General features: G+C 34.2%; 3 protein-coding genes across 6 annotated transcripts in view; 2 read left to right on the forward strand and 1 right to left on the reverse strand.

Annotated features, from left to right (window-relative positions):
* Positions 1–6,296, reverse strand: part of LOC131667483 (NAD(+) hydrolase sarm1) — an 836,900-nt gene extending 830,604 nt beyond the window's left edge. For all 4 annotated transcript variants that reach the window (XR_009302201.1, XM_058940916.1, XM_058940936.1 and 1 more), the window contains exon 1: positions 6,145–6,296. The gene's annotated coding sequence lies outside the window, so the exon portion shown is untranslated. The remainder of the gene's footprint in view (positions 1–6,144) is intronic.
* Positions 772–2,268, forward strand: LOC131667563 (uncharacterized). The gene has a single exon (XM_058941056.1). It carries the CDS (start codon positions 772–774, stop codon positions 2,266–2,268), a length of 1,497 nt encoding a protein of 498 aa, XP_058797039.1.
* LOC131667569 (ATP-dependent DNA helicase pif1-like) lies at positions 2,508–3,710 on the forward strand. The gene has a single exon (XM_058941069.1). It carries the CDS (start codon positions 2,508–2,510, stop codon positions 3,708–3,710), a length of 1,203 nt encoding a protein of 400 aa, XP_058797052.1.
* Positions 6,297–23,804: the final 17,508 nt, after the last annotated feature.

Here is a 23,804-nt window from a genome sequence, read left to right on the forward strand (position 1 = left end):
ATGTGAACCAAAATACCTATTTTATGAAAAAGAATGTGTGTGTGTGTGTGCGTGTGTGTGTGTGTGTGTGTGTGTGTGTGTGTGTGTGTGTGTGTGTGTTACTTGAACGTTATAAATTAATAATTTGTTATAACTTTTTTCTGTTTCAGGGTCCAGATAATTGAAGAATTACTTATTTTATTGAAATGTTATGGTAATTGTATTATTACTATTTGAGCAGCACTTTTGTAATAAATAATAAAGTGATTATAGTAACAGTTAAATAAATAAATTGTCAAATATTGATTATTAATTCAATTTGTATTACATATTGTAAAAAATAAACAAAAAGAAACTTAACCTAACCGAACATTAACCAAAATAAGCCTAAGCCAAACCAAGCCTAAACGCCTAAGCCAAACCAAGCCTAAGCACCTAAGCCAAACCAAGCCTAAGTACCTATGGCCGAACCAAGCCTAAGCGCCTAAGCATCCAAGCCAAATCTAAGCACCTAAGTCAAACAAAAATAAACGATACAATCCCGTGACATTGAGTTGTGTCAAACAACACTTGATCACTTTTAGCCATTAAAATTACAAATACACTGGCTTCCCTTACCAAGCATTCAATTTTTATAGGAAAAAAACGAACAGAAAAAAAAAGTAATTAAATTTTGCGGGATATAATTTTGTTAGATGAAAATATTTTCTTTTATCAAAGTAATTCCATTTTGCGAAACAGTTTTTTCCATTAAAAACATTTTCTTTTTTTTCATAAATTAAAAAATATGCAATGGCTATTGTAAATGAAACAGGATCACCTGATATTTTTCTCACAATGACATGTAATCCTAATTGGCCTGAAATAACAGATAATTTGTTACCAGGACAACAGGCTTGTGACAGACCAGATTTAGTTGCAAGAGTTTTCGATTTAAAAAAAGATCGTTTACTTGACATCGTTATCAAAAAGAGTTTTTTCGGAAAAGTTGCATCTTTCGTTTATGTCATTGAATTTCAGAAAAGAGGATTGCCACATATACATTTATTAATTACACTAGAACAAGGATACAAAATTACTACACCAGACATTGTTGATAAATTTATATCGGCTGAAATACCTATCCAAATAAGAAATCCACGCTTATTTGATATCGTTATGAGGAACATGATTCATGGACCATGCGGCGATTGGTGTATGAAAGATGGAAAATGCTCCAAAAATTTTCCGAAATCATTTCAACAAGAAACTACTATGGATGCAAATGGGTATTCAAATTATCGACGAACTGATGACGGCGTTCAGTACGAACGTTCTAATGGACATACAGTAGATAATAGATGGGTTGTTCCACATTGTAGAGAATTATTATTGCTTTTCGATTGTCATATTAACGTGGAAATTGTATCAAGCATAAAAGCTGTCAAATATTTATACAAATATATATACAAAGGTCACGATACAGCAACAGTTGTAATTGGACAAGCAGAAAATGGTCCCACTATTGAGCACGACGAATGTCATAACTTCATTGAAACACATTATGTTGGCCCAGTTGAAGCGTGCTATCGAATTTTTAGTAAAAAAATGCAAGACAAAAGTCATACCGTTACACGATTACCAATACATCTACCTAATGAACAAGCGATATTGATGGTGCAAAACGAAGATGAAGCTTCATTATTAGCAAGTTTGAATAATTCAAGTAGTATGTTACTGGATTACTTTAAGTTAAATGTTCATAATATTTCAGCCAGACAATATTATTACAATGAAATACCAAAATATTTTACTTACAAGAAAACCAAAATTAATGGTACAGTTACTTCTTTGTGGGACACTAGAAAAAAACACTTCAAGTGTATAGGTCGCATGTATTCAGTGAGCCCCACACAAACAGAATTATTTCATTTAAGACTATTACTGTTTCATGTTAAAGGTCCAACAAGTTACAACGACTTAAAAACTGTTGACAACATATTGTACCCTTCATTTACTGCAGCTTGCTTAGCATTAGGAATTATTGAAGATGACGAAGAATGGAATAAAGCAATGAGAGAAGCAGTGACATGGATGATGCCTACGCGCCTTAGACTTTTATTTGTTCGTATATTGATTCATTGTCAGCCTGTTTATCCGGAAAAATTATGGGATACATTCAAAAATGCAATGTCTGAAGATTTTTCACGTAATAACGAATTGAACGTGAGCTATCAAATGGCTTATTCTGAAATAAATAATATTTTGATTAAGGAAGGAAAGAGTTTAGCTGATTTTCCAACAATGTAAATATCGTTGAAAATGAGAATGAAGATAGAAATCATCAGTATGAAATTGGCAATCAACAATATCTGCAATTAAATGACGAACAGAAATTAGTTGTTGATAACATTCTTCAAGCATCACGTTCTGATAATTATACTGGTTCAAATTGCTTCTACATAGATGGACAAGGGGGATCTGGAAAAACTTTTATTTACACTACCATTTACAATCTTTTAATGTCACAGAATATAAAATGTTATTCGATGGCATACACTGGCATTGCTGCTACATTGCTGCCAAATGGAAAAACAGTTCATAAAACTTTTGGTTTACCAGTGCCGATGTTCCATGATTTGTCGTCAAATATTAAAATACAATCTAAGGAAGGTATACTGTTGAAAAATACTAAAGTATTTATTTGGGACGAAGCACCTATGGCACCTCGATATGCTTTAGAAATCGTTAATAGAACATTGAAATATATCATGAACAATGATTTACCATTTGGAGGAAAAATAATCATTTTAGGAGGCGATTTTAGACAACTTCTTCCAATTAAAGTTAATGGAACGCGCAACGAAATATTAAATTTATCTATAAAAAACTCTCATTTGTGGTCTCTATTCTCAATCTATCAATTGAAAACGAACATGAGAGTCTTACCTAATGAAATAGAATTTGTTAGATATTTGTTGCATGTAGGTAATGGAACATTAAATGATCAAGATAATAATATACAGCTACCAAATCACTGTATATTACCTTACGATCAATGTATTGTTCAAAATATTTTTGGACAGTTAATCAAAGATAAAAAATTTAATGAAATTAGCAATTGTGCAATTTTATCTGCAAGAAATGTTGATGTTGATAACATGAATGATAGAATTACAAATTTATTTGACAAAAACATGGAACGCATTTACACTGGGATCGATAGTATAGAAAATTGTGATGTTGGTGAAATGGAAGATATCCTTTTACCAGAATATCTCAATACTTTGAATCCACCTAACTTTCCTCCTCACAAATTGCGTTTAAGAAAATATTGTATAGTCATGTTAGTCCGAAATATAAGTCTTAGTGAAGGATTATGTAATGGAACACGACTACAAATTATTGATTTCTCAAATCATTTATTAAAATGTAAAATATTAACAGGAGACAAAAGCAATAACGTTGTATTTCTCAATAGAATCACTTTGTATTATGAAAATCAATATCCATTTACTTTCAAAAGACGACAATTTCCAATTCGATTAGCTTTTGCTATAACGATCAACAAATCTCAAGGACAAACTTTACAAAAAATTAGTATTGATCTTAGAAGAGATGATTTTAATCATGGTCAGCTTTACGTTGCTATGTCCAGAGTTAGATCATGGGATTCATTGAAAATTTATTTAGGAAATCAAAGACAAAATACTTTAGTGAAAAACTACGTATACACTGAATTATATAAATAAACATATTCACTATAGTATCATGATGATTCACAAAATAAATTATTAAAGATAACCAACGCTCTTTATGTATTTTTTGATTATTTATGAATTTGTAAGTATTAATTTCATTTAGGCGCGCGAAGCGCGCTATGATGTCCTAGTTAGATATATTTCGAATGGTATTTTTTTGACTGTCTACTACACTTTGTGGGCTGGAGTAGGGGGGGTTGTATCAAATCTTATGGTATGTTACTGTGCACAATATAGTTTATGTATATAATAAAACTGCACAATAGTCGGCATGCCTATAGGTTTCACCTGAATATCCAATACAAAATTATATAAATTCCATTAGAAGATCGATGGATATCCAATTGGATATGCAGTTAAATATCCTATTGGTTATCCACCTGAAAATCTACACGAGATTTTTTCAACCAAACATTTAAGAGGATGTCATAATAAATTTCTGCTTAGGGAGAAACCATTATAAATCAATAACTTTCGGTTTGTTTTAAAAATCACAAATATCCCGCATTCGTTAAATCTTGAATTACCTGGAATGTCCTTAAATTTCGTAAAAAATTAATGAATGAAAATAAAGAAATCAACAACCTTCATAGGAGGGTGTTTATAGCAAGTAATATTTCAATTATTGATGCCTGTTATATATATATATATATATATATATATAAGAATCTACAATATTTGTAACTTATTATTTGCTATGACATCCACAATCTTATTTTCAAAATATGATCTTATTTATATATTTACTTAGACGAAATATTTATGTTGTAAAAAATTTTTCAAATAACATTATTTTGTTTTCATATCTTAGAAAAATATTGTAATTGTCATCAAATAAAGTTGTGGTATGTCTGATTAACTAGACAACTAAAGACTCATAGCATAATGGTAAACTACAAGGTTTATAGTATCATGGTTTCAAGGTTGATTCTCAGACAAAAAATTTTTGTATTGTTGGTAATTTCCCTGTTAATGATATTATTGAAGACATATATTTGATGATATTTTTTGAATAAATTGCTGATTAGATTCTTATAAATGTTTTTTTAAAATAACATTATTCACTTATAACAATGTTATTACTGAACGTTATTGAATCTGTGGTAATACTGCTAATTTATAAAAGTATAAATTTAATTGTTCAAAACATATATAATTAAATAATTTAAATTTATATGTTACAAATATTTAATAATTGATATTTACTTATCAACTTATTTTTTTGTACGTATTTTTAAAGCTATAATTTTTTTTTAACGTTATTTATTATAAAAATACTTTACATGCCTTTATTAATTTTATAAACAATTTAAGGTACACTTTATGATAAAATGACTAATATTATCTACTATGATCCAATTTTTTATTCAAACTCAATTTTCCTCGATAAATTTGAATGCTTAAGAAAACACTATTATAGAATCTGTGGTTTTTTTATACAAAAAAAATTTTTGAGTCAGATGTTCCTTAATCTGTTTTTGTTACTGAAAAAAAAAATAAGATAATGTACAAAGGCAAAATTTATAAAATAAAATTAATTTTCAACTTTAATCTGAAAAAAAATTATGATAGTTATCACTAAACAACTATGAAAATGTATTGGTGAATTTTCACTATAAAACAATGTATTTAGTTTAGACAAGCACTTGAAAAAGAAGTAACTGCTATCACTATGTTTTTAAATACACATACATGTATATTAAATTATATTATATATTATATAAATTAATAGATATATATGTATGTAAGCTACAACTCCTTTAGTCTAGAAAGGAAGAAAAATAGAGGAAAAATAAACTAATTTAATACTACAAGGATGTAAAATATAATATAATAAATAAATTAATAAAAAGAAAGCAAACATACTATTATTGTAAACCCACCCTGTACACACACTACTAAAAAATGAACAAAATGTTCAATTATAAATTTGTAACTCGATATGTTAAAAGAAGTATTACTCTGAGTGTGTGTGTGTATGTGGTGTGTGTGCGCGCGTACATTTGTATGTACATGTGTGTGTCTATATATGCCTGCTGCTCTATAAATTTTTATAAGAGAATCACACAAATATGTACATTTAATTTAATTAACAATGCTATAAGAAATAGTTAATATAATTTATATTAATTGCCTAATGATAATAAATAATTAGCTACTCAGTCTAGGTTTAAGTTCTGCAATAGTGATTATATTGTATTTGTAAATGAGAATCATTCAATACATTACTAATTTAGAAGAAAACAATCATTATTTAAAGACTATTCAATGATTGATAGGTTTCATGCAATTAATCATAAATTTATATTCACTTCAACTTAAATAAGTAGTTAAGAATATAAGTAGTAATATTTTTCAATCATTATTGACAAACTTGAAACTTTCAATAATAAAGATAAAAAGTTAAGAAAACGAATATTATTACTTTCAATTGTTGATATTTATTTATGCAATGTCAAACGATGAAATTGTTGGATGCAAATTCTCATGTTTTGAAAATATGTTTACTGAATTTGGATCACTTATTAATAGGAACAAATTTTCACTATCTAACATATTATAGGATGATGACAAAGATTTTGAAACTATCTATATAGGGATATATACATATATATTATATTCACGCACACAAACTCATGCATATGTATATGCACATCCATATATGGTGTGTGTATGTGTGTGTAAACAAACTATCATGAAAATTGTTCAAAGATGCTCCAAATATGGCAACAGATGTGAAATTGGAATCACTGGGACTGTATAAAGGAGATCTTAAAAGGTAGCACCTAAGAATTTCAATATTTAATAAATCTATAAACTAATAACCGTTCGATTAGGTGGCTTTAATTGTTCACATGACCTTTGTGCGTCGATTATGCTACTTTCATTTATGCGAAAAGCAGATAAAATCAATTATAGATGCTGGTCCTAACACCTAGATTTAAATCGCCAAATATGGTGATTTCTATAGTGAAAATCATTTTTTATGATGTACCAATCGTTAGTGCGTATCACGAATTATTGACACCCAATATAAAATTATTAAAAAGTTTATCACTTATTTAATTAAAATAAAATAATCTTCTTGCATATTTTCAAAGGTTATCACATTCTTTCGCGCATGCGCTTTAAATGAAACATTGTTGCTGAGTCGGAAACTCAGCGCTAGTTAGTAATCTGAAGTAAACTAAATTAAACTGGAGAATTGTTGTTCAGTTCACGAGTTCATCTGGAACGTGCCTTTTACTGAGATACTGAGACGTTTTTCAATTGAGCGAGTAAAACATATATTCAGGCTGAATTTGAATATTTATTTATATAATACGGTAGCAGCTCTTTAATGTTATCATTATCTTATTTCTAGCAAATAATATTCAAACTGTCAGAGATGGTGAAAATATTTACATAAGAGTAGCACTGCAGGCAGAGTATTAAAATTGGCGCATTCATATTGGATCAAATATACAGGAACACATAATCTGGTATGTAAGCTTATTCACTAGCTTTACTCAATGATATCTGTTACAATGTAATTAAATATGAATTGTAAATTAAATTTAACAATTAACTAACTATTATTTAACAAGTAATTAATTAAATTTAACAAGTAACTAACAATTAAATTGTAGTTAAATGCAAAATGAGCGAATGAGTGATAAACTTATAATGAAAAGATTTAAAGGATCTAGAATTCAAGTTTCTAATCCTAAGGTAAATAAATATATCTGTACACAGTATCAGTATGGCTGAATTAAATCAAGTTCTTAGTTCTAAAATAAACAAATATACTTGTATATAATACGATCAGTTTTGTTTGCTGGCTAAGTTGAATTATTAATTTTATTTTATGAATTTAAGTTGTTCTGGCTTATACATCTGATATGGAATGTGGCTTTTGTTTTGATTTCTGCTTGCAATATTCCAACATTCCTATGATTAGTATTATAATAACTGGTAGGACACCTTCAGGCACACTTATCTTATTACTAGTGGACGAAATAAACGTATAATTTAAACTTTTATAGAATTTAAGTTTTTATTATAAATTTAATTATGTGACGATGAAATTATACACATAATTTTTATAATAGATCTGAAGAATGTAAACTATCAGAATTTATACTCGAAGCAGAGGATAACAAAGAAAATATTTCCATAATCATACATAATAAATAAATTTCATTTGCAATTGACTTTCGAACCAAATGTATTAAGTGGAGTCGTAAAGTTACACGGTTCAAGGAAGGTCAGACGATTAGTTATTTCAAAATATTTTAGCTTAGCTGTGGCCTAATAAACGCGAATATTTCGATTTCGACGCGCGCATTCCGGTACGATTGCGTGTTGAGCGAAATAACGAAATAAAAACGGATTAACTACCCCGTTACAAAATATTACAGAAACATTTCGTAAATAAATTAGAACGATTTCATCAAAATATTTCTACAATATTGGAAAAATATTTTATAAAAATATTTCTTGTCAACTTTCGAAATATTAGAGGTAAGTAGGTAAAGTGGGAATTGTCTATAAATAATTATCAAAATTTCTTGTGATAATTAGTTTATTTATTTATAACTTATATGTTACATTTAGTTTTCATTTCTTAAATTACAATTGTGTCTCGTGTCCAGTTTGTGTAATTGATAATGTATGTGTTTTGTGTGTGTATATATGTGTGTGTGTGTGTGTGTTTTGTGTATATGTGTACGTATGTAGGTGTGACTGCAACTCTTGCGTCCCTGCCATCTGCTTCTGTCTGTCCAGCTTTTCTTCCCATTTTTCTGTTGATTAATCTTCTCTTCCTCTCTCTCTCTCCGAGATCTACCTTTTCCGCTCTTGTTTTTCTCTTTCTTGCTTATTTTCTTTTCGACTTCTTCCTTTGTTACTTTCTTTTGCCTTTTCACCTTTGCCTTTACTTTGCTTTTGCTCTCCTTCTTGCTAATCATTTCATCTATCTTTCTCCTTATTAAGGCTTTGACACCTTTGTCTTGTTTCCTATTGCTCCCTCTGCCTTTCCTTTTCTCAACCTCACTTATTTTTCCTTAGTATCTTATGATTTGCCTTCTAGTTTATCTTTTTCTTTCTCTTCTTCGATTCTTCTTCTTTTCCATTTTGCTCCATCCTCCAATACCTGCTTCCTCTCGCTTGTGTAGTTGCTGTTACTTGTGTTTTGTGTGTGTGTGTGCATGTGTATGTTTATGTTTGCGCGTATGTTTGTGTTTTGTGTGTATGTGTACGTATGTAGATGTGTCTGCGAGTCTTGCGTCTCTGTCTTCTGATTCCTTCTGTCCTTAGGGTCTTAAAATTTCGACTTCTTGTTTTTCTTTTTCTTTCTCTTCTTCTTTTCTTCTTCTTTTCCATTTTAGCTTAATCATCCACGCTATCTTTTCTTTGCTTCCTATTATTATTTTTTCCCATTCTTCCCCATCCTTTTTGCATTTTTCACATTTTTTTACTATGTGCTTCCAATTTTCTTTCTCTTTCATACACATTCTGCATCTCTTATTTTCTTCTTTTTCCCAATACCTGCTTCCTCTCGTTTCATTACCTAACCTAAACCATTCCCTTATTTGTAGGCCTTTTATTCTTCCCTCTCCTTGAATTTCCTTTAATCTGTACTTTTTCATTTTTTCTTTCAGTTCTTTCCACTCGTTTATGTATCTTGACTTTTATAGCTTTTCTTCTATTTCTTTTTCGTCTTTTTTCTTTAGCTTTTCTGTCATTTCGTCTCCCTCCTCCCTCTCTCTATATATTTTACTATTTTCTAGCTTTTCCTCTCTCTCCTTCTTACCCTTTTAATCTTTTTCATTTCTTTTCCTTTTCTTTAATTCTCTCCATGTTTCTTATTTTATTGAGCCATCACTTTCTTCTCTTATTTTGTTTTCATACCTCATTGCTCTTTATAATGCTATTTCTATCATATCTTGTTTTCCTGTTTCCCATCGTATTAAGTAACTTGGAGTGTTTCTATCTAATACCAATACCCACTTTATGTATTTTAGTCGTAATCTCTCTATTTCTTCATAGTTGTACTCTTTAACCATCTCTATCTTCTCACCTTCTCTTTCGAATTCTTCTTTCTTGCCCCTTCCTCCTCCTCTCCAGTATTTCATCATCTTTGATTTTCCTACATTTAGCTCTAATCTCCTTTCTTCCAGGTACCTTTTTAATTTTTTCAGCATTGCTTTCATTCCACTTTCACTTTTTGCCATCATCACTATATCATCTGCATATCCTAATGTCCATATTTACTTCCTAGCTATCACTAACCCTCCTTCTTGCACCTGTTTGATCTTGACTTCCAGTTCGGCGAAGGCAAGATTAAATAGCGTGGTGCTCAAAGGGCACCCTTGCCTTACGCCTTTGTAAGTCTCGAACTCCCCAATTATTTCACCTCCAACTTTTACCTTACTCTCTGTTTTCTTATATATTTCTTCTATTCATTTGCTAATTTTTCTATTTATCCCTTTCTCTTTCATTATTTCCCATTTTTTCTTCCTCTTTATCTTGTCAAAAGCGGCCTTCATGTCGGCAAAGAATACAAACAGTTTTCCTCCTTTTCTTCCTGAATCCCATCTGCGTATCGCTTAGCGTTTCTTTAGCTTCTAGTTCTCTTTCCAGCTTTTTCTTCAGTATTTCCGCATATATTTTATATCCCGTGTCCATCAGCGTTATTCCCCTATAGTTTTCTTCTTCTTTTTTTTCCCTTTCTTATATATTGGTACTATTATTCCCTTCCTCCATTCTTCCGGATATGCTTCTCCGTTCCATATTCCGTTTAAGCATTTTGCCATATGTTTTAACAAGCCTTCCGTGCCTTCCATCCACGCTTCATTCGCTATACCATCTTCTCCTGTCGCCTTTTTCATTTTTCTTATTACCTCTTTTACTTCTCTTACTTTAATCTCTTCACCTTCCTCTCCTTCGCTGTCTTCGGTTTCTTCCTCTGTGCTTTCTTCCTTTTCTTTCTCTCCCAGTTGTGCCTTGAAGTGCTTTAACAATTCTTCTTTTCCTATATTTTCATCTAATCCAATTTTTTTCTTCCTATTGTTATTCACGTTATCCCAGAATTTTCTTCTTGTCTTATCTTTTTTTATTTCTTTTGCCACTCTTTTGCCAATCTTTTCCCCTCAGCTTCTTTCGCTTTTCTTATTTCTTCTTTGTATTCCCTCTTTGCCTCGGTCTCCTTCCCCTTTTCTTACCTTATTTAACTCTGCCATCACCCTAGCCCTTTTTATCCTACATTAATCTCCCCACTAGCTTTTTTTCGATCCTTTTTTTCCCTTATCTTCTTTTTTACGACTGCGTTCCTCACTCTGTTTATTATCTCTTTCCATTTTTCTATTCCCTCTATTGCGTCTATCCATCTCTGATATTCTCTTATACCTTCTTCGCTCCAGTCGTTTACCATTCTTTCTTCCTCTTCTTTTCTTTCTTCTGCTATTTTGTCTCCCAATTCCACTTCTACAGATAAGTGGTCCGACTTTATCCTCTCTTTTATTTAAACCCTTTTTATTGCCTCTTCACCTTCCTCGTTACCTACTACATAGTCTATCGTTGACATTCCTCTCGCTCCTATATATGTTATTTCTCCCTCTTCATCTCCTTCTTTTCTCCCATTCGTTATCACTAAGCCCATTTCTCCTAGCCATTTTATCATTTCTTCTCCCTCTGCGTTTAACAATTTACCCTTGGCCTTTATTTCTTCTAGGTTTTCTTCTGTCTCCCATTCTCTCCCTTCATTTCTTGTTCTTGCGTTGAAGTTTCCTCCTATAATTATTGTTTTTCCTCTGTTCTCCTCTATCTCTTCGTTTAGGTATTCATAGTTTTCCTTTTTCTCATGTTGTATATATATATATATATATATATCAAAATCCCTAACATATTCGCAGTCGTCTTCCTCCATGCTCCTAATCCCTGCCACGTTCCAGAATAGTATCTTTACTGCCTCTCTTTCCTCTCTCTCCCTTCCCTCCTCTCTCTCTCTTTTCCTTATTGCTTTCAAAACCCTTCCGCCCTTTTTCCTACCATTTTTCCCTCTTTCTCGGTCCACCAAAATTCTTCTTCTTCTGACATCAACCCGTTATGCCACTTCTTTACCTCTTTACCTTTACTTTTTATTTCTTTCGCTTTCCTTCTTACTTCCTCTCTTATCCTTCTCTGCTTCCACGTCCAGTCCTGATCTATGTATATCTTTTTCTGTGCCAGATTCTTTTTCTTCTTCATAATTCCTTCTTTTTGTTCCCATGAAGCGCATCTAATTTGCCACATCTTTTTTCCTTTTTCTCTCCGATCATTTCTCCCCGCTATGCTTCCTATTCTTCTCAGATTCACTATCTCCCCTTTCATTTCTAGTTCCTCTCTTAATCAGTCCTCTGCCTCACCCTTCTTTTCCCATCTTAACTCACCCTCTAAGGCTGTCACTATTATATTGTTTATCCTACTTTCTCTATCCATTTTTTTCTCATATACTCTATTTCTGCCTTATTGTCTACTTCTTTTCCTCTTTGCTTCTCGTTTCCTCTTTCTATACTTTCTTTTAATTTCACGCACGCTTCTTCCGACTGGTTCATCCTCTCTCCCCATTTTTCCTGCAGTTTCTTTTCTCTAAGTTCTGCTTTTTCCCTTTCTTTTTTCGTCTCTCTCCTTCTTTCTTCTTTCTCTCTCTCTCTTGTTCTCTCATAACTTTTCCTATTTCTTTCTCCTATCTTTCTTCTCTTCTTTTCCCCTCTGTCGCCATTCTTTCCATTTTTTCCATCATTTCTTTAAACATTTCTGTCCATTCTCTCCTTTCTTCCTCCCATACCTATCTTAAATCCCTTATATCTACCCGGATCTTTTCCATTATATCTTCTGCACCACTACTTTTTCCCACTTCTCTTATCGTGTTGTCCAATCCTTCTCCTCCTCCTCTTCCATCTCGCCCCCCATCACTTTCACTCTTGCATCTTTTTATCTCTCTCATTTCTCCTCTAATATTCTCCCTCAGCCCCTCTCCGCTCACTCCTCCCCTCACAACCTTTACTCTTTTCTTATTTTTCCTCCTCTGGACCTTTCTTATCCATCCTTCCACCTTTATCTCTCAATTTTTCTGATGTCACAAATCTTTCCATCACTATCCCGTACGCCTTAAACCGTCTCTCTACTTCTACTCGTGATCTCACCTTTATTTCCTGTCTTACCTTTTCTGTCTCCGCCTTTACTTCTTACGGCCCCTCCTCTCTACTTGCCTTTCCTGCTTCTTAATTTTCTCTCTTAACCTCAACTTTTCTTTTTTCTTTATTCCTCTCTCTCTGCTCTTTCCTGCTCTTCTCCAAGCCCCTCTCACTCTACTCCACCTCTCTTCCGCCTCCACGCTCTTTTCACCTCTATTTTTCTCCTCAAACACTTTTCCTCTCAAATTTTCTCTCAAACTCACAGTCAAAGTGAAGACACGTCTACTCCCTTCCACGAGTCGAAACCCACTCCTCTTTTGATAATTATCTATAGACATTTTTTTGAATATATTCATGTATTTCTAGAAATCAGTTTACATGGTCTTTTCTGAACAAAGCGTGTTTGATAAAAACATACTATTTAAAGAATATTAATATTTATTGATATAATAGTAGATGAAACAATGAGTTAAATACCTTCAAATTTGGAAACATGTGACGTATTATGATCAAAGAAATTACACAAACTCGAGCTGCTAATTTACCGGCATATTCGCATGTAATGTTTGTAAACACTGCTAGCTGAGCCGATCAATCATTGGGCTCATACTATCTCAAATTTCACTAGTGAAATAGTGTTATATATATTTCAAAAATGTAAATGAAAGTTATATTTATATTGAAAATATTGTGGCAGGAGATTTCAGGGGGTTTAGGCCGCGCACGTGAAAAACCTACGCCACAATACCTAATGACTGGTTTCCTCTGGTTGCCCGCTGTATGACTGCGCAGAGCGGACAAGGGACTGGTCTCACACGGATAACTTTTTTCAGACCGCTCCAATAGTCAATGATTCGCTCTCCGTCCTCTCAACGTTCTGTGAATGTCGGCAGCTCAGGAAGCAACTCCTCATTTCCGGGTGAGGATTCAATAGAGTTAACGTGTACATTCACCTAATGTTTGGAACTATTCAAAAAAATCCTCGTTACCAACCATCTGCGGTTGAAAATAAAATCGGCATACAAGGAGGGATAAGTTAGCGAGGCATAAATAACGGATATTGGTTACACTTCATTTTCTTTTATTCATTTATTATAATACATGTCGATCGAAATGACGGATGGTCAGCGCGGTTCGCCACGACAGTTGATGCGCGGCGGCAATGGATCCACATGTTCCGACGAATCACTTCTGCAACGAATTACACACACGGTCACCTAACTCTCGCCACTGAGCAGCACTTCACCGAGCTATCCAAATCCTAAAATTTTTTACGCTCGAATTAATCGGAAAATAGTGGTTAGTCAGCGCGATTCAGTTGGAATTACTTCGTTCACGCAGTGACGGGTCCACACATCACAGCGGAATCAATAACGCGATGAAGTACGCTCGGCAACCTAATTTTCACTAAACAAACAGGACTTTACCTACTTACTTACTTACAAATTTAATCGTTTTATCGAAAATTTTCCTCAAGATTAATTAAATTTAATTTTGCGTCACCTTATAAAAAGATACGGAACAAAAGTTGATGGTTACATTCCTAATGAGAAATTTTAATTTTCACCGAATTTTCAATAATTTTTAATAAATAATTAATATTAAAGAAGGAATAAAACTTGTTTTTATAACAAATGAATGTAACTTTGAGTTTTTGTTCATTATTTTAATTTACTATTAATTATTTAATATTTATATATAAGTAAACATTGGTTATCACACGTATATAAAGAGTATAAATAATTAAGATCAAAATAGTACATTGACTACCATCTATGGCAAAAAGGGCGCAAGCTAAGAAAAGCCCTCCCTCTCTCTCTGAAAACTCACGCCCTCTGTCCAATAGCTTGCTACAGCGGGCAAAATTTTCCGACCAACCCGGAAACTTCAGTCGACATCGCCCCATGTGTCTGAAGAAGGGGATTTCCACCCAACCACTCCCTAGTTATAAAAAGCTCTGCACAAGACGACAAGATCAGTGCTAGAAAAATTAAGGAAGAATAAAAAGAAGTAAAGAAGAAAACAGTGAAAGAAGAAAGAGTTAGCCCAAGCATAGTCAACCCAAGCAGAGTCAACCCGAGGACGTTTAATACACATACAGAGAGAGAGAGAGGAGAGAGAGAAAAGAGAGAGAGAAATTAGAGAAGAGAGTGTGCGCAGTCCAGTCAAAGAAAAAAAGTGAAATAAAATAAAAAAGAAAGAAGAGTAAATAAATTTTGAATCTGGCTATCTCTTTTTTTTCTTTCCTCTCTACTTCTTCCCTTTTTTTCTGTAAATTCGTTAAGCCTGACTCTGAAGAATTTCCCTTAAGAATCCCTTACCAGTACATTAAGTGAGAATCTGGTGTACTCAATAACACTTAGTTATTATTCCCCTGTTAGAAGTTTCTCTGCGCAACAATATTGCTCATCCCGGCTTAGGCGTCGTACGCAAGTCTGAACTTATGCTTACTCCAAGCGTACCTGAGAGTGAACCTGACGTCACAGTATCTTTAAGAAATTTAAATATTAACATCAATACAATCTATTAATATACTCTCCAATTTATGAAGGTTAAAATTGAACATTTTATATTAGCTTATAATATAATACTTAAAATCTAATTTTAAATAATTTACCTTAAATTAAATTTATTTTAAAAGAATTTGGCTAGAACTCATGAACAAAGTTCACTCAGTATGTGTTTAATGTGCAAAAAGAAACTAAAGAGAAAATATTATAAAATTACGGGTAAAATCGAAATTGATATGAAAAAGTTATTCCCAAATTTCAATGAAAATAACACAGGCCGACAAAAAATTTTACCAAGAACCCGAGTATAGTTTTCCGAAGGTTTTTTGCGCGTTGAATCCGAATCCGAGGTCAGAATTACTCTGGTGGCTACGGTTTTCGAGATATCCTAACCTTAAAGTGCAAAAAACGCGATTTTTGCCTATATTTGAGGTTATGTAGCAAAGAAAAGAAATTTTTTTTCAAAAAACTGTATACATCAAATTAAAGTATGAGTTTTCTTCTTTCAAATGCCGTTGAGTATGCTCGGATATCTTTTTTTTTCGCGAAGTTACACAAATTTGAAATAAAAAGCACTTGGCTAACTTGCTCTACCCAGCGTCATGTGGGTGTGCCTGCTTAGGGGTTGGGAGGGCTGGTTTTAAAGGGTTGAGGAGGTATTTGGGGATGAGGCCTATCTAGATCATATTAGTACGCATACCTGTGATTAGAAAATGAGTTTTTTTATCAAAAAGCAGTTAATTAAACTTGCTCTACCCAGGGTTATGTGGGTGAGCCTGTTTAGGGGTTGGCAGGGGTGGTTTCTACCCGTAAGAGAGCATTTTGTAAATAGAAGCACGATGCTCACAATATTTTTTAGTGTTTTGTCATATTTCCAAGTTTGGTTTAAATTGGTGAGTGGCTCTTTAATATGGTTACTTGTTAGATAGCTTGGGCTGAATGATATGGTGCTTTTTAAATTCATAAAATTTGAAATTTTCAAATTTGTGTAACTTCGTGAAAAAAAAAGATATCCGAACATACTCAACGGCATTTGAAAGAAGAAAACTCATACTTTAATTTGATGTATACAGTTTTTTGAAAAAAAATTTCTTTTCTTTGCTACATAACCTCAAATATAGGCAAAAATCGCGTTTTTTGCACCTTAAGGTTAGGATATCTCGAAAACCGGAGCCAACAGAGTAATTCTGACCTCGGATGCGGATTCAGCGCGCAAAAAACCTTCGGAAAACTATACTCGGGTTCTTGGTAAAATATTTTTGTCAAATTCTGTCGGCCTGTGTAATTTATGCTTATAATACGGTACATTACAAGGCTTTGCCTGAGAGTGCTGCATTATTTGCAACACCTCAGGAAAACCACATCCGTTCCTTGCTGCCCCGTAACCAGCCGTATAAAATCAACCTATGCACGCCCTAATTCGAACACTGATTATTTTAGATATCCATCCACCTAAACCGGAAAAAATGATATAACGATTTGACAAACGTGATCCGAGGAATGCTTGAAAAACGGAGTGCACGATAAAGAAAAAGAGAGAATACACACACACACTCACGACCACGTGTTGCCGATCGGAGAGAAAACACGGAAAACTTGACTGGGAAATGTAGCGGAAATGCATGTTGATGATACATGCAGACCCGTTACACTCCAAGACACTAACACTAACACTTGGAGAACGCTGACACACCTGGGGCGAACAGAAAATTGCCGATGAAGCGGCAGCCGGCAATCAGCTGTGTCAGGCTGCTGCGCACCATCCTGAGCTCTACACACATACACTGCTTCTGACCACTAAACATGAGCGAGCGAGACAGACTCAATATGAGCGAGCGAGACAGATTAAGCGAGAGCGATCGAGACAGACCATATGAACCGAGCGAACTAAATAAGTATTATATAGATTCAAATGTAAATACGATAATGAGGGCGCTACGTGGATAAAACCGACTTTAATTATTTTATCATTTGCAAATAATTTAACGATATAATGTAGATATGAAACACATTAAAATACATAATTAGAAATATTTGTATGCGGCCGCTACAATCCTTTAAATGTAATAATAAGCGTCAAACAATCTGACGAATTAAATTGTTAATTGATTGACGAAATTCGAACCTTTGACGAAACTCGCTGGTGATGTCACGACCAATAAAATTTGATTTCCGTCCGCATCGAAAAATAGATAAGAGTAGGGGTAGATCTCTCTCATCAATTAATGCTAGCCGACTTAATGGGGGGGGGGGGGGGGGGTGAGAGAGGATAAATAGCGACGAAAGTAGGAGTTAAAATGAGAGCGCTGTACCTTTCTAATTTACATATTGACCAATCATGAAATATTTGAAGGGCGCTACCGATATTCGAATTAGCATATCGACCAATAATAGGATTTCTTTTCGGAAAGAGGAGAGGAAAGATGATCTTTGACCGCGGAAAGTTTCTCGTCCATTTTGCCGCTACTCCTCAAGCCAGAAGGAAGTAATTGTGCTAGTTGTTCGCTGCCGTAATTTCGCTCGTCGAATCATCAGCGAAAATTTGTAAGTAGGCAAAGTACCAATCACTATAGTAATTGTGAAGTGCGGTGCGTCAGTTTTCTCGAGCTAATAGAACGTCGCGACGCGTGGATTCGTCGACGCCGATATTTTAGTGCTTCAGTTAAGTCGCACTGACATTTCGCCATTTCTCCGAATTGACGTGAGTGTTAGGTTTAAACGAAAAGTATTTTAGTGTTTCAGTTAAGTCGCGCTGATCATTTCGCCATTTCTTTGAATTGAGCGTAAGTGTTAAAATCAAACGGAAAGAATTTTAGTGCTTCGGTTAAGTCGCGCTGACCATTTCGCCATTTCTTCGAATTGAGCGTAAGTGTTAAAATCCAACGGAAAGAATGTTAGTACTTCGGTTAAGTCGCGCTGAACTTACGCCATTTCGCTTTAAATTTGTCGTGAGTGCTAGGAGTGAAACTAACAGAATTTAGATAGTGGACTAGGAAACCACGGTTTCAAATTCAGGGATCAGAAGTGTAGACCGTCGCAAATTGAATCCGCCGGGACGTGTAGATACGTACCACCGCGTATTGAGTTGTGTCGAATTGCGCTGACCATCCGCTAATTAGACCGCCAATGTACACATTTTGGAATAAATGAATATTAAGAGTGATCAATTTTCATAATTTCACGCCTAGTTACCCTCCCTTTCCTGCATGCTGATATTATTTTCAGCCGCGGAGGGTTAATAACGGGAAATACTTGTTCGCCATTTTTCGGTTCCGACATTAGGTAACATACGCGCGAGTTTGAACGAATCTCCGACCCGAGATAACGAGTCACAACCTGAGCTACCGGCATTTCAAGAATACAAGAGGACGGAAGGAATCGAGTTGTTGGACACTAACGGCTTGAATCCAAGGAAATCGCGGGTCAACGTACATGCGCCCACTCTGCGCAGTCGCACCGTGGGCTAAAATAAATACGTCGTGATATTTTGGCTCTATCCCCAACGATTGCCCTAATTAGGTACGGAGATCTGGCGCCCTAATAATTAATCGGGGAAAAAGGGTCAATCAGGCCTTGTGGCGGAAGCGCTTCAAGTGTGCGGCTGAGACCCCTCGAAATTCCCCGCCACATACTTGCCTTCTGTAGTGTGTGATGCTTGTCGGCTAAAAATTCATTCGACGTGAATCGTTGTCCGGCAAGCCATTTTTTGTGGTTAGAAAATAAGCAAAAGTCACTGGAAGACAAATCAGGCGAATATGGTGGATGGTCACTTAATTCGAACTTTAAATCGTTAATTTTTTCCAACGAAACTGCACACGTGTGAACTCGAGCATCGTCTTGAAGAACGAGGCATTTTTTTTGTTCAAGTTGTAATACGTACGTTAATAATTTTCGAATTTCACGTGGAAAATAAGCCTAAACAACGTCTCGTCACAAATTATTTTAAGGGGAAAGGCTCGGAAAGCGTATTCGCTTCGTCGCGGAAAATTAATTAGGGCTGATATCATCCGGCAGTATCAACAATCGCGTTTTACCTAATTACAAAAGAGACAGGTTATACAAAGAAATTCATCTTTTTGAATAGTCATTTACATTTTATTACAAATCTTATTCTACATACGGCATTCGACGTGTACGTCGGCCAAGTCCGGGCTAGTCCGTTCCGTGTGAATTAACGCACAGAACATCGCCTTACAACTTTCCTGCGAGTTCCCGCGAGTGCGGTGCGAATTCACGCACGCAGCCACTCGTCCGCGTTCGGCCGATACGATGCTTAGAGACAGAGAAAGAGAGAGAGAGAGAGAGAGAAATTGAGGCGGGCACCGAGAAATGAATAAGGGTACCTGACCTTAAGAGGGAGCGCTGTAGTGGAAGTCCACGTCCGCTGGGCCAACTATGTAGTCCTCGAAGAAGGTGGATGTCGATGGAGGCGCAGTTGGTCTTCCTCTTCAATGCTATACACTCTCGATAACAATTAACTGGTAATTAACGTCACGCACTTTTTCTCGTCGCGAGGCTTATCTAGCTGAGAATTCGTCGCAGGTCAAAGCCATACTAATGCCACGATCTCACGCTTTCCGCAGCGTCTTCCGCGCCCCTCCCTACGGGTGCCTAATCGGCCGAGCGCCGCCGACTACGAACACATGTGCGACTCATGCTGGCGACACTATTTCGCTCTCTCTTCCTCCTTTGCTCTCCGCTCTCGTTCCATCCCTGCAGCGCCAAGCATCTACGCCGATCAGGAATCAGACCTGTAACAAAGCCACATCGTGCTTCGATACTCGATTTCAATCAACCGAGACCGATGTGGCAGCGGCCCAGGGAAGGCACGCGGAAGAGAGAGAGAGGCGAACAGGGCGAGCGAACTCAACGGTTGCTTTGCCCGTCACAAAGTGAGGACGTATTTCTCCGGTTTTTTGCTTTCAGCTGACCTAATAATAACGCATAATAACTTTTTGTTCAACCAACGCTCAAAAAAAATGACTTAATGAATCGAGTTGAAACTTTGTACGGTATCGAGTTAGTAGTATTGCTTACCAAAAATATCATAATTTAAGCAGGACGAGCGCAATCTCTTGGATTTTATAAAGACTTATTGACCCCCCCTCGTAGCAAAAAAAAGTGCCAAACTATGCTATTGTCTGTAACAACTTAATGCAATGTGTATAAAAAATAATAAAAAGTCAAATTTTGAATAGTCGAAAGACGAAACATTTTTGATTTTCAGTAAATAAATATTGTGGCAGCATTTCCTTAAAGTATACTTTATTATTACAATCAAAAATAAAAGATTGTTTTGATGAAAAAATTCAAAAAATTTTGTAAAGTGGAAGGATAACGGGGTGAAAAATATATTCATCATTACTTTTGTACCAAATACTTAAAAAAATTGTAATAATGTGAAGATTTTGTGGGAAAAATTAAAAATAAAGGAGTTATTGAATGAATATGCTGAAACAATCACGACAGATTTAAAACTTGCTAATATTATTGCTGGTTTTGTCAAGCAGTGCGCGTTTTTGTCCATATATTTGGTGCGATGTCACAAAAAATAGAATAAGCAATTATGGAACTTTAAAGACTATATAAAACTGTTTTTCCAACTATTATTATTAATCCAATTTGAACTATTATTATTATCAGATAATAAATAGCGTTATTTAATAGCATGTATATTATACTTTTTTTATGACTCATTGGATGACAAGATTTAAAGTTTAATATTCTACCCGAAAATATAGATTTGTATAACCAATCAAACGACAATGAATTCCTATTTCTAATTATTTTAAGTTCTAAAAAGTTCAAGGTATTTTGGTTTTCTACTTCATAAGTAAACTTTAACTGTAACAAAAATATTACACTGGTGGAGAAAATACTACAGATTAATAATGTTAAATATCTTATAAAGAAAAGATTGAATCAGAGACATATCACATACAAACATAGTGAGATTAATAATAATACAGAAAATAATAAAATAGGATCTAGTCAAAATTATAGTAGAGAAAATAATGAAATTGAATCTAGCCAAAAGTAAAAAAATTGTATGAGGGTATTTCAAGAAAACTAAGTGAATTTACTATTAGGACTATACCTATTATATGTCAAAACACGTCAACTTTAATTAAGAGAGGAAAAGATAAGACTGATAAATTTGATAGATATAATGTGGTTTATAGAATCAATTGTAATGATTGTGAAGCCTTATATATTGGAGAAACAAATTTATTTTATTTTAACATAATTTATTTTCTTTTTTAGAAAAATAAAGTAGCCTATATTTTGTCTTTTTAGATGCAAAAGCTTATGAAATATGCTCAAAATTTCACCGGCTACTAATTTATTCAACCAAGTGTTTATCAAAATAACCATCTTAAACATCTGATTATTGTACGTTCGAGTAGTTATTAATTACTTACATTTTCTGAATGAAATAATTTGCGTATCCAACGGCTTTGTTGTCTAACTATAAAGCGATCAAGTTTTTAGGTAGTAGGAAATATAATAAGGAAGATCAATAGTATAGCAAGCATTGCTGAACCTTGTCACTTTTGAAAGACTAACACGTTTTAATCATTCGAGTCAATTCATTAATACTAGAATCGGTTATATTACTATTAGAATTAGTAGTTATTCCTATTATTATTGTTGTTACTTTAATAATTATGTTCACGTGTAATACTGTTAGGTGAAGGTCATTTTTTCTCAAACGGTAGTTTAAAATATACCAGGTATACATTAATTCGAACCGGTATCGTTGCCCAATTGATTTTACGAGGTGTGTTCAAAAAGTAAGATGACTTTGTATTTTTAAGAAAAAATATTTATTTATTTATCAATATTTATGTTGTCCCCTTCAAAGTAATCCCCCTCAGATACAATACACTTATGCCAACGGTTTTTCCAATCCTCAAAGCACTTCTCATAAGCACTTTTCAGTATAGCCTTAAGCTCTTCCATTCCATTCCAGCGATGCAGTCTTTATCTCTTCAATCGTTGCAAATCTCCGTCCTTTCATAGGTCTCTTTAGTTTTGGGAACAACAAAAAGTCACATGGGGCCAAATCCGGTGAATATGGTGGCTGAGGCATGATTGTGGTGTTGTTTTTGGTCAAAAAATCTCTCACAAGCAAAGATGAGTGAGCAGGGGCATTATCGTGATGCAAAAGGCATGAATTGTTTTTCCACAATTCTGGGCGTTTTCTTCGTATTGCTTCTCGCAAACGGCGCATAACTTCAAGATAATACTGTTTATTGACCTTACGTCCATATGGTAAGAACTTCTGATACACCACGCCATGGTAATCGAAGAAAACAGTGAGGAAAACTTTGACATTTAATCGAACTTGGCGTGCTTTTTTCGGTTTTGGCTCATCTGGGCTCTTCCATTGGAACGATTGGACTTTGGTTTCGATATCATAACCATATACTCATGATTCGTCACCAATTATGATCCTTTTGAGTAAATCTGGGTCGTCGTTGACGTCATTCAACAGTTCTTGAGCGATGCTCATGCGGTCTCTTCTTTTGGTCAAAATTTAGCAATTTCGGAACAAACTTCGCTGACACACGTCTCATGCCCAAAACGTTAGAAAAAATTTCATGGCACGAGCCAAGCGATATACCAACATCCTCAGCAACTTCTCTAATAGTGATTCGATGATTTTCCAGAACAATTTTCTTCACTGCTTGAACGTTTTCATCAGTTGTTGACGTGCTTGGGCGTCCAAAGCGAGGCTCGTCATTGGCATCTTCCCGGCCATCTTGGAAGAGTTTGTACCACTTGTAAACATTTTTTTTACTCAGAACAGTTTCACTGTAAGCCACCGTCAATATTTCAAGTGTTTCGGAGCACTTTATTTTATTTTTTACACAAAATTTGATCCATATTTTTCGATAGCAAGAAATCGCCGAGAACGCAAAACACTTCTAACTTTTACGCCTCTCACAACCAAACAAAAAATGCTATACATTTGAAACTTCGTACAGATGTTCGGGAAGAGTGTACCAATATAACAAAATAAAAAAATCGATAATCGAAAGTACGTTGCCCATGAAATTTGAAAAGTCACCTTACTTTTTGAACACACCTCGTATATTATATTCATAGATAGCCTACTTAATAATTTGAATAAGAATTTTTATCGTTATAAGTATTTAACATTGTAAATGACCAGATATATTATTTTGTATTAACTACATCATTATTAATTCATAATAAAGATTTATTTTAAGCGGTTAATTTTTACTTTTTTCTATTATTTAACGATCATTTACTATTACTAATAATTAAAAATAACTAGACTACTAAATATCTAGATTTTCTAATATCATAATATTTTGATACATGGTGTAATTTTCATTATACTGTAACGGCGGCTCAAAAAAAAAGACAAAAAAATACCGGCCACACAC

This window comes from Phymastichus coffea, unplaced genomic scaffold (genome assembly GCF_024137745.1).
Source record: "Phymastichus coffea isolate CEN01 unplaced genomic scaffold, Cenicafe_Pcof_1.1 PCOF00005, whole genome shotgun sequence".
Classification (NCBI taxonomy): domain Eukaryota; kingdom Metazoa; phylum Arthropoda; class Insecta; order Hymenoptera; family Eulophidae; genus Phymastichus; species Phymastichus coffea.